This window comes from Serinus canaria, chromosome 3 (assembly GCF_022539315.1).
Source record: "Serinus canaria isolate serCan28SL12 chromosome 3, serCan2020, whole genome shotgun sequence".
NCBI lineage: Eukaryota > Metazoa > Chordata > Aves > Passeriformes > Fringillidae > Serinus > Serinus canaria.
This window is the reverse complement of record NC_066316.1, coordinates 68,198,650-68,210,661: the sequence shown is the minus strand read 5'-3', so window position 1 is coordinate 68,210,661 and position 12,012 is coordinate 68,198,650. Positions and strand designations below refer to the sequence as shown.

Genomic DNA, 12,012 nt, shown 5'->3' with positions numbered 1-12,012 from the left:
TGCATCTCCTCAAGATACACTGACGGTAAAACACTTTAACTTTGTACACCACAGATTAAATACCTGAAGACCAAGGACCTCTCAGTGAAAAGTGGGCTTCATTGAAAGAGGAACACCCAGGAACATTTAAAATGAACCATTTATTAAATCAAACTGTTATTTTAACAGTTACATAAGTTACACAGCATGTTTAAGTCAAAAGATTTCACAAGGAAAAAAAAACTTTAAACTTTTAATATGCAGGCAAAAATAGTACCACACAATATGTACCTGGGAGGGAAGAAGGGAAGGGGAATCTCTAAACATTCAAATAAGGCCATAATTATTTAAAAACAACAATAAAACAATAATACCCCCCCCCAAAGATCCATTTGCTTTTCAGTGTGTTCAGTGCTGCTAACTATATGTACTTTCAGTGTACAGGTGTGATCGAGGCAGTGATATTTTGATAGCTAGGTTTAATGTTTTAAAACACTATCAGAAGTGGAATAAGGCTCATTAGTACATACAGCTGCCCTTGGAATGTCAATCTCAGTTGCCTTCATCAACTTAAAATTCACAAAGTGCACAGTTAAGATATGCCAAAAAATTGAAACTGCTACTCTACCAACAGCTGCCCATGCTTAATACTTAGTGGTCTATTGGAACAAAGTATGTTCTTTCAAAAGAGATGTGTAAGAAATGCCACTGTAAAACATTTAGTTTTGAAGATGCACTAGGAGCTCTTTGTAAACTGAAAAGTAGAAAAACATGGATTAATTATGTTAAGAAAAGAATACAAAAAACACTAGAAATGACCATCAAACTTCCAAAGAACAAGCACCACAATGGACATTAGCATTCGATTTTGCAGTGTACAGCAAGGTAATAATTTCACTCTAGCCAATCTACTTCATCAAATTCTGAATCATCTTCTGAATCACTGTATTCCACAGCGATGCGACGGGAGAGGATGGTGGCGACATCATTCTCAATGCGCTCGTGCTTCGCTTCTTGCTCCCGCTGCTCCTCCACTTTGCGGAGTTGAATACCTGGAGAACATCAGAGCACAAACATGTCACCCTCCTCCTTCACCACTGTAAATGTATTTAGGTCACAATTCACAGAATGCTTTGCAATCAAAAATGAATACATAGCATGCTGTCCTGCTCAGGTGGAATTTTTTTTGTCAAGCTTTTAAAGAGAAGAATGTCAGAACTGCAGCGGCAGACAAGATCTTGAGTCCTTCTACTATAATATCCTGGTTCTGATTTTCCATTAAAATACATTTTTAGTAGCACTCTAAGTGATTAAGCCATTTTTGCTATTTGCATTTTCTAGACTCTCTATTCCTAATTTTAATGAACGTTTATAGCTATTTGAGTATCCCAAGACAGGACCCTCTTGCAACTCTTGCTTTTTATCATGGAATGATTTGGTTTGGGATAAAGTATTACTTAGAGATCAAAGCTATGGTAACTCAAGCCTTTGTGTTTTGGGTATGGCTCGGTCAAAAGTGTTTTCAGCAATCACCTAGATTATACCAGCAGGCTCTATTTTCTCACTTTTGCTGACATTCTCTATGCATTTTCACGCACCCCTGTTGTACTCAGCTGTTGTCAACATTTCTTTAGACTTCAATGATGTTATCAATTCATGTGCTTATAGAAATACAAAAAGATTTAGAATTAGTGCTATAGCCTGTCTGGTGATATTACAGTACCATACAGATTCTGTGCTGTGCTGCAGTGCAGGGGAAGAGAAGAAGGTAGGACTTGAAACATTGGAGAGATCTTAACTACTGAAAGACACCCCACCATCAAACAGTAATACAGACCAATGTGCGTTCTGATGCCAGTGGGGATTTTCCTGGCCATGGGCACCATAAGCTGAAATATACAGCTGGCACACACAGCTCCTCATGAGATCATCAGGAAAACACTGCCCTGCAGCTCTGCCCTTCCCTTGCACTCTGCCATAGGCACCTTGCAATGCAAAGGCTGCTCCACTACTGCACTGAGATCAGAGTCCAGATCAGATACAACAGCTTGAAGTTCTTCAGCAATGATTTCTGAACATCACTCGTATCTTGTAATACAGTGAGAGATGATCAAAATTCCAATACCAATTGATCCATTTGCCTTTAATAGTCTATGAAAACCAGTGTTTTTATCTTCTACACAATCTGTAGATGATCAGAAATAGCTACATTTGTAGGTAAACAGAAATAGAAAGATTATCTCCACAGATCATCTACAAACACACATACTTTTTTCTGTAATCTAACTTCCACAGAGAACCAGTTTTGCCATCCAAACTAAACATCTGATAAGTGAAATTACAAATTGAAAAAAAACCTGTCTACTTGGCAGTGCATATGCTGTAGGGGATAGACTTAAGATGCATTCCTCAAACTTCTTACACATGTGAAATACTCCATCTCTCAAAGGTCACGTGTATTTAGCAGGTTTCTGAGATTGCTCTTTTTGCTGCTTAATAGCCAACGTTACCTTTCCGTATTGCTTCCAGCAGAACGCTTCTAGCATCACTGATCACAGGAAGAGTTGAAGGATGGCGTTTGGGCTCAGGAGCAGGAATCACTTGGGATGGTGGAGATGGAGGCATTATGGGTGCATGAGGGCCAGGAACAATGGTTGTGGGAGGAGGGTGCAGAACAGGAGGAGGGTGAGAAAGGTTTGCAACTGTGACGGGGGAGGAGGGTCGAATGCCAGGAGGTGGCAGGGGAGGAGGTGGGGGTGGTGGAGGAAGTCCCTGTACTTCAGCTTGTGGAGGAACTGGATGAACAGGTAGAGCTTCGCACACCTGGGCAGCTCTAGCGACAGGGGGAGAGGGTTGTGCTAGGGGGGGAGCAACTGGAGGCGGAGCTGGATGAAGAACTCCAGGAGCTATCTGGAGAGGAGCTGGTGGAGGTGGCACAGCTGGGGCCTGCAGAGCAGCTGTGGGAGGGGGTGGTGGGGGTGGGACTGGGGGTGGAGGGGTGGAAGTCATTGCAGCTCTTAATGATGAAGTCGACAAAGCAGATGGAAGAGGTGGTGGTGGTGGAGGAGGAGGAGTGGGGCTCACAAACACCGGTGTTCTGCCTGTTGCTGGTGACTGAGGACGATTTTCTACCAAGCCAGGAGTAGAACTGCAACATCCAACAACAGAACAAGGTTATTAGAGCTAGAGAGTGGAAAAAATAGTGATAGATTAACTTCTGCAACTTTAGAACATTGAAACCTGGGCATTAAAGAGCATTAAGAGCATGATTTCAGGGTGTTTGTCCACACCTCATAAATAAGGAAGTCCAATTTTCAGTATGGAGCTTGCAACAGGTTTCCAAAAGACCTCTGCTCAAATTCAGCTATTAACCAAATCTAGTTCTTATACAGTGTACCTGCATCTTTATCAAGTTGATTAACAGTTGATTAACTGTTTTGATTCACAGAACTTTAAAACCAAAACAGTACAATGCAAATAATGAGAACAAGTTAATTTGAAATATGTATTTAAGGTGTGATGACAAAATGAATGAGACTATCATCAAAGGTCATCAGTACTGTGTACAGAGAGGAACAGTTATATGATAGATACTCATTATAGGACAATAAATAGGTGAACTGAAGAAACAAGAGAGAAGAGAAATTTAATTTTCTTGAAAGACCACTAGAAGATTTCTTTAAACTGTTCTGCTAAATTAATCTAAAGAGTTATGCATTTTTGTGTATGATCTCCTAAACAGTAAAATTCATCCTTTTCAAGAGACTAACGTCTTGCTGATGTAACAACTCCATCTGAATTAACTATCTCCTTTTCTAAGTTGTATGTACCTCACCATAAAAGTAAGACTTTTGGTTTAAAAAAATAGGGGAGTTACAAAGAAATTTTCACCTCTAGAAAACGTTCTATGTGTGTATCCACTTCTGAAAAGGTACAAAGAAGTAGGGGAAAAAAAACCACTTTGGGAGAGAGAAGCACTTACAATTTAGCAAATGCAATGAATACATAGTTTTGACAGCTGTCTTACTGTGATATATTCTTCCTTTCATGTAGGCTGAAACACATCTCAGTTGTACAAATTTCCAAAACTCCAAAGCTACATCCTGAAATGCCAACATATTTCACAGAAGCACTTTCCATACAGTTCTTGGTCTTGCCATGTAACTCAGAAGACAACACGGTCGCAGCATTGGTGGCAAGCTGAGGCCTGTCTCCACCAGAGCAGCCTATGGGATTTAGACGCTGGCCTTCCCACCCAGCTCCCGGCGGCCCCGTTCCTGCAGGCACTGCCATAGCCCCTGGGATTCACGGGCAGCACAGAAGTAAGGCTGACAGCTATGAGCAGGGGGGTAGATGACCAAACCAGCCCCAAGAGATGGCAGGTGGCCTCTCTGGCTCGTACCTAACGCAGGGAGGCACGGGCTTTGCCTCGGCGGTGCCGTGCATGGGGGGCGGCGGTGGCGGCTCGTGGGGCCTGACCAGCACGCGCTCCTCGGCCCTGCTCAGCAGCTCGGACATCTGGCTGTAGGGCAGGGCTGAAAGGGAATACGAGCCGTCGATGTGGTCCACGTATGCTTGAGATCTGTAAAAAAACAGGGAGAAATGATCCAACTTCGCCTTTAGCAGGAGTCAGTATCAGTGCCCTCAGCCACTGTTCTATACTTCAGTCTCATTCTGAATGCAAGTGTCTTCTCTCCACTAGTGCTGCATATTATACAGTGTGGCTCTTCAATAATTTATCCCGCTTTCCCTGTTATTACTTCTAGCAGCTCAAGGGTTTGATTTTGACAGGTATATCAGATAGTTTCTACAGTATGTGGGTGACCTTAGTGTTTATTAGACACATTATTTTGAGTTAAATAAACACCTCAATACAATCAGAACTATTCTTTTATAACATTCATGAAACATCCATTGATGTGAGAATGGTAGAATTTACAACTGAATAATTTAGCTGAACTTCTGTCAGAGGATCTTTACTCCAATACATACAGAGAACTCGCTGCTTTAATAGACATAGGACTCAATCAATATCTATTATTGAATACTAGCACTAAATAAAGATGATTCAACTTGTTAATGACAACTGTAGACACACTTCAAGGATCTGATCAGTTAGTAAATTTTAATTAACTATTTAATTACAGAATTTTATTTTTTTAAAAATCCTATTAAATTCAGAGCAAGAGTGTTTGTAGAATATTTTCCAACAAGTAGAGCAACACTCTACATTTCCACATACTGCCATCACTGTAGTATCTAAGCCAATTAAATTCTTCAGGAGTGAAAATCTTTCTCATTTATTTCAAAGTATGGTGCTGTTCTGTATCTGAACAACATGTTCTGCATATGCAGTGCTCACAAGCACTTCAGCATTATTAATAATTGCATTACTAGTACTGAGATAATCAAGGTTTAGGCCAGGGTCCTGGATATAAAACAAGTATGTCTAAAGTGGAACCCAACATAAAACATAACAAAAGGACAGCAGGAAAGCAGATGTTTCTGCCAATGACTTGACACAGCAGCTTACAGAGATTCTATAAAGCAGTTCCTAGAAAAATGCTAATCACCATAACTTAACTTGTACCCCACTGAGTGAAATGCACTGAGAACATTTTCCATTCTGAATTGAGCTAAGTTTTCTACAAGCAGGTTTTTCTACTTCTCAGGCAGCAAACACTCTCTCCTAGAGTTGTCATAATTAATCACCATCACTACTGAGCTTGTTTGAAGGCCTTACAGAGCTAAACAAAATACTCTCTTATGGTGTGCTTTTGACCACAGAAAGATAAGGGAAAAAAATAACCAGTTTTTGGGAGGACAATTAATACTTTTTAATTAAAAAAACCCACAACAAAACAAAACACTCAAAACCCCCAAACCAAAAATTTATCCCCAGATTGCCTAACATTACTTGTCAGCCCTCTTTGCTATTAGATGTTTCTTGGCTGGTAAAACGGATTTGATTTTGCACCAAGACCAGAAGCATAAGCACAGCAGGTATTTACCATGTGAAATGCTACTTTTACCCACCAGCAAATACACGCTGTGAAATGAGAATTCAACAGGTTGGATTTTGTAATAGGCTATAACCAGAAATGTCAATCAAATCACAGATTTCTTCAAGAGTAAAGAGAAGCTCAGCATTCTCATTTGAGTTCCAAGTGGACGTTTGTTCACATCACACACACGATATAGTCTTGGCAGTGTCTGCTTAAGAAAAATCAAGAGGCTGGAACAATGGGGATTTTGTGGGTCAGGACTGGAATGTAGTAGCACACCTCGGTGCAAGCTTGCAGCAGTGATACTACACCTGCATCAAGCTGCAGAGGACAGCACATCCTCAAGGATATGAGGATACATGGTACCCTTAAAAACAACAACATAGTAACTACTCCTTTAAGTATACACTAAGAATTTCAAAACTGAGTTTTGATTAAGCTAAATCAGTGATTCCCAGTGCATTTCAAGGGGAGCAGCAGGGTCTCGTCACTGACCATTTCTCGTGCATGTTCACTATGCAGTATGAATACACTGCATAAAGGATAGAAAAAACAAAAAGGAACCTTGACTCAAAATGTGAAGCTGGGCCATTAGCAACTTCAATGTGCTTATGTAAGAGGTTAGCATCATCTTCTGCGAGCTCTGGACCTTGGGCTAACTTCTGCCACTCTCTCCGTCTGTCATGAGGTGCCCTTGGCACTTTCTCTGGTTCGTGAGGGCGATCCAGATTCTTCTGCTGTAGGAGAGTTGTGCAAACAAAACTGACAACTGAGACAGTGTTTTTTAATTACTTGCATATAACCATCAGCCACAAAATTATGAAAAACAATCTTATTTCAAATGCAAGAAAAATTTGCTTTCAGGCTAAACATAATATGTAGACCAGAAAGACTTGTAAGAGCCAGAAACACAAGACTAGTGGCTAAGAACCTGAATAATATAGAGAAAAATACCTGGTTAAGTAGCTTTTTATTCTAAGTCTGAAATTAAATGATAAATCTGACACTCATATTTACTCTCTCTACTACAAATGAAGCATACAGAATAATGGTCAAATATAAAAGTAGCATTACCATTTGCAAAAGTGCTGGTTTAATTTTAAGAAAATATAGGCAAAATGTTTTATTCCTACTAATTAATTTCTTTCTAGTTTAAATATATCTATTAGAATGTCATTCAAGCTTTTTCACCTGTAAGATTGTCAAAATTTTGTCTTACAAATAAATGTTCAAGTGAAATTCTTTACTCCTGCTGTATTCCTCCTTCTTTTCTCAGTCATTGCTAGAATACTTACTAGCTTTGGCAAAAGTTGGTTATGTTAAGACAGCATGAAAGCTTTAGATCCTCCTATATTATTTTACTACTACTGCTATTATTATTATTATTATTATTTAATGGTTTAAGTTGGTGGAACTGAATTAATACAAGTAGCTTTAGTTGAATAGATGGCTCTGTCAAGTCTGGATTGCTACTAAAGCACCGTATCTGCAAGCAAACCTTTTCTAGGAAAAAACAAAGAGAAGATATATAAAGTTAACATATGTACCTTCTGCTTCCTCTTTTCTTTTCTTTTGTCCTCTGTGTCCTGCAACATTTTCTCCTTCCACAGATCAAAGAAATATGAAGGATTGGTATAGAACTTCAAACCCTCTTTTCCATCATCCCTGAAATACAGTGACACAAACAGGGCATACTATTTATTCGACAAGACATTAATCCAAACATTAAGAGAAAGCATTGGGCATATTAAGGAATATATAGTATCTCAGACCCTGAAATGTTTTACTGAGGAACACAAAAGAGATGATCACTGACCTCCTGCACCAACACTTTTTACTATCTTTCCTGGCATTCAGCGTCCTAATTTTAGAAAGATAACTTTAACACAAGCTCCAGACAAAAAAAAAAAAAAAAAAACAAAAAACCAAGAGTGTCATAGATCAGAGAACTCCCACTCCAATAACTCAAATCTTGCTGTTAAAATGTTGTGCAAATTTGTGCAGCTGCTTATGTTCAGCTACTGATTCAAACTGAATCTCTGGGACGGCAAACTATTAATTTCCATTGAAGATCCTTCTTTCTACACACTTACGTGCTTAATTTCTTCACTTCACATCCAAGTACGTTATATGGTTTAATAAATACAGAATTCAAAAACTACTTTTTCCTACCATGTTACACTGAGTTAACATCTGAGTAAAATCGAGTAAAGTTTCAATGTTTACAATGTCTTCTGCTGCTCTCATTCCTCCAGCAGCTTCATAGTTTTCTAGTCTGGCTCCTTAAATATTCAAGTGCTACTCCACATGACCAAGGTGCCTGGATATATCCCCTCTATTACATAAAATAAGCCAGACATTGTCTTTGATTATTTTGTTTTACTAACCTGTAAGGGGTGAGAATGTTGAGTGGAGGAGGCTGTTCACAAATGTCGTAAGTTTCTTGCAAAGGAATTGGCAGAGTTTTGCGGTCAAACAGCTGCTGGTCTTGAATCGTGGAACTCCGGAAAGCTTTTCTCATGGTAATGTCCTGCAGGGACACTGAAAGGGGATATTGCCATTTAAAAAAATCCCACCAGATAAATTTTGTTTGGATTAATGAGGAGTTGCCTAAAATTTGTTAAAATATAAAGCAATAATGCTTGCATCTTGGGCCTTTTACAGCAAATACAGATTCATCTAGCACTATTGCCATGGCAAGATATTGTCAGACTGTGTGACAAACATGGCTGTAATGTTCTACCACATTATCCTCTATTTAGCTTCACAGGAAATTTTTCTCACCTAAACAGATATCAGAACTCTGTCTCTCCTAAATAATTCAACAAATTGCATGCTGTAGCTGTAAAATATCATTCAGTAGTTCAGAAGTACCTTATAACATTTACCAACTCCATTTCACAATCCTTTTGCTACTAAAAACTGCTCTCTGTCTTGAGGTATAGATTTTACCTTTATGGTATCAGCAAGCCAAACTTTGCATTCCTTGCATGTAGGCAGCAGTTTCCACTGAGGGCCCACTGAGATGCAAACCAGCAAATCACTTAAGCTTATGCTACTGAGATCAATGGGCCTTAATGGGAGGTAACTTTATGTTCCAACACATGAAAACAGTCAAATGCTTTTTAATCTGTTTAATCAACATGAGCCTTCTCTGTCTAATTCAGAGCCACCTTGACTTTTAAGCACAGTCGTTAGGAATAATCAATTACCTTTATGTAAGATCCACAGGAAAATAACACTACATGAACACAACACATTAAACAGGGATTTCAACTATTTTTATTCACTCCTGGTAAAGCCTACATATCTTTCTCAATTTCAAAATAGTTTTTTCTATTTAATTAAAATTTAGATAAAGATTAATGGAAAAGTGACCACAACTGATAAGCTTTGCACTTTTAATTCTGGAAACAGTACACCTATTTAGTCTCATATTTCTCTCCCTCCCTGCTCTTCAGTTACTGCACCTGTGAAGTCCAGGTGTACCTCAAAGCTACCTTTGCAACCAGCATGAGACTTCCATTAGATAAAGCAGCAGACCTTTTGATCAGCTTGGGCTCTTTCTAAAATAATAAACAATGCTGAAAACAGTTTTCTGACATAGTAGCAAAAAGTGCTTTCAGCACATACATTTAATCTATAAATAATTATGTTTATTTTATAGAAACAGGTTGGTAGTAATGCCCCTTTATGCAAGTTGAGAGGACAACTCTACCCCTGCCCTGCTATCACCAGGGCCTTTGGCAACAGTTTAAAGAAAAACTTGTTGAAGCTGAAGACTGTTTTTTCACTCGAGTTCCTGTAACACATACAAGTGTACACATACATATGTACATACACCAAGATGGATTTCTACTGTGTGATCACAAAGGGGCAGAAAGCAGGATTTTTCCAGAAGGCTTGCAGTTCCTGGAATGTTCTATCTTCTTACCTAAGCATATTGGCAACATCCTTTGGGAGGCTAAAGATGGGATTTATTTGATTTTCACCTTGGCTTTTGAAGTTTATTACGCTTGGCAAGGTTGTGTATTCCTGGAGAAGTTTCCTCCTTTTTACCCTTAGGTTCTAATTCATCACAGTGTCTTTTATTCTTTTTAATAGCTTTAATTAGCTGCTCAGAAGCCTTTTTAAGTGTGTGAAAGAAGTACTATAATGTCTGAATGTCAGCTAGGAGTCTCAGTTTCTGTAGGTATTTCTGCAGTCATAACTAACCCTATATATTTTGAACCTGTCATGAAGTACAGGTTGTTATCAGCTGGCAAAAGTTCAGTTAGAATAACTGAGGTTTAAAAATTTCAGTCTAAAATTTAAGTCTTAGATCTTTTTATACTTCAGCTGTTTTTCCTTTGGGTTGCTGGTTATACAAATAACACCAAATGTACTTGCTCAGAGTAAGTACAATCCTTGTACTTGCTTGGCAATCCTGCAAGATTTCTAACTGTCTGTCATATATTGGAGATATTTCCAACAAAAGTAAAATTTAGTATACTTCTCTTTGAACCTGTGTACATTCTGAAGACAATTAACTTGAATAAATACAATACTGTGGTTTAATATTAAAACGTTCACAGAGTATGTGACACCATATTATTGACACTGTTCTACAAACTCCTTATTAGCATTCCATCTCTTCAATGAGCAAGCACAGACAGTCTAATTCATAATTTCCCTTTTCTTGCTTAAAACTCTATGTTTTGTACACACATGCAGGGGGATAACACACCAGAGGATAAACAATCAATCAATCAATCAATCAATCCCCAACAAACAATAAGCAAAATAATTTTCTCTTTAAACCTAAGATACAGAGCAGAAGGCTTCATGGAAAAGATACACTGTAGAATTTCAAGGAGTGTTTCCTATGCTGATGACCTGTAACAGGTATTCCCTGAAAAGCACACCATTATTCCAACCAACAGAGCACATTAGGGCAGCATTACTCAGGAAACAGAGAGATGTGGCACGCAGCACAGGGAGAATCCTGACATGGATATAAGTTGCCTACACAGAGGGATCAGGTAAATCCCACGTTGCACACCCAGCCTAATCCTGGGCTGTGCGCAGTCTGGCTTCCAAAGCCACTTGTCCAGCCTGCCAGCTGGCAAAGAGACAAGAGCCCTGCACGGTTTACAGCCTCAGCAGGGGGAAAAGGTGAAACCTGGCTGGTGCCACAGCCACCCGGCTCTGGCTGAGTGACAAACTGGCACTGCAAGGGGACCGGGCAGACAAACTGCATGTATGAATTCAGGTGGGAGTACAGACGAGCAGCTGAAGGAGGAGTTGGAAAAGCTGCAGGCATTTGACTTGATGATGGCAAATTTAGGCTTCCAGTTGCTTAATTCCTAACTAGCACCAGAACTTTTTGTACAGCCCAAGATCCTAAATTTGATATGGATATATTTTTCTGACAATCCACCTACTATACCACTTGTTCTCACTGCAATTAACAAAAACGAGGTCTTAAATAATTTCCTTAAATGTTGAGATATTCACAATTTATTTTGAAGATTCATTCAACAATCTAAACAAATGCCTGTTTGTCTTTATTGTGTCTGTTGTTTGGATTGTATGAAAAGACGTATTATATCAGCCAATCTCACCCTCTGTGCACAACAATATTTTCCACATAAGCAAAAACTATCTGCCAGAAAGCTAAACGGTCAACCTTTTGTACACTTGGTTTTGAAAAAGAGATGCCAGTCCATTTTTACTTATGATCAACAACACACTGAGGGGGGGAGGGTATTTAAATTGTACTCCGATGAGATAAAATGACTGTGTTTCTTTTGGGGCAAAGTAAAAAATAAATAAAAGCACATCTGTTATGTGCATACTAAATAATGTTTTATCTCTTGGCAAGCATCTCATTAAACTGCAATCCCCAATTTGTAGTAAAAGTCAGGTCTAGAGCTCATCAGAGCACTGACAGAAAGCAGCTACCTTTAACTTTTCAAATACATTAAATACTACATTTTACTTCACCAGAAGAAAAAAAAGTTACTAGACTTATTTTTATTCTTTTACA

The 12,012-nt window shown here is 38.9% G+C and overlaps 1 protein-coding gene across 1 annotated transcript in view; it reads right to left on the bottom strand.

The window, feature by feature from the left end:
• Positions 1-86: 86 nt before the first annotated feature.
• The window catches only part of WASF1 (WASP family member 1), an 86,455-nt gene continuing 74,529 nt past the window's right edge, over positions 87-12,012 (bottom strand). The window contains exons 4-9 of the mRNA XM_009093037.4: positions 8,372-8,525; positions 7,532-7,649; positions 6,549-6,721; positions 4,382-4,561; positions 2,490-3,127; positions 87-1,031 (exon numbers count right to left, since the gene is read on the bottom strand). Of these exons, the coding sequence (XP_009091285.3) occupies positions 874-1,031; positions 2,490-3,127; positions 4,382-4,561; positions 6,549-6,721; positions 7,532-7,649; positions 8,372-8,525 (1,421 nt within the window). The 3' untranslated portion in view covers positions 87-873. The remainder of the gene's footprint in view (positions 1,032-2,489; positions 3,128-4,381; positions 4,562-6,548; positions 6,722-7,531; positions 7,650-8,371; positions 8,526-12,012) is intronic.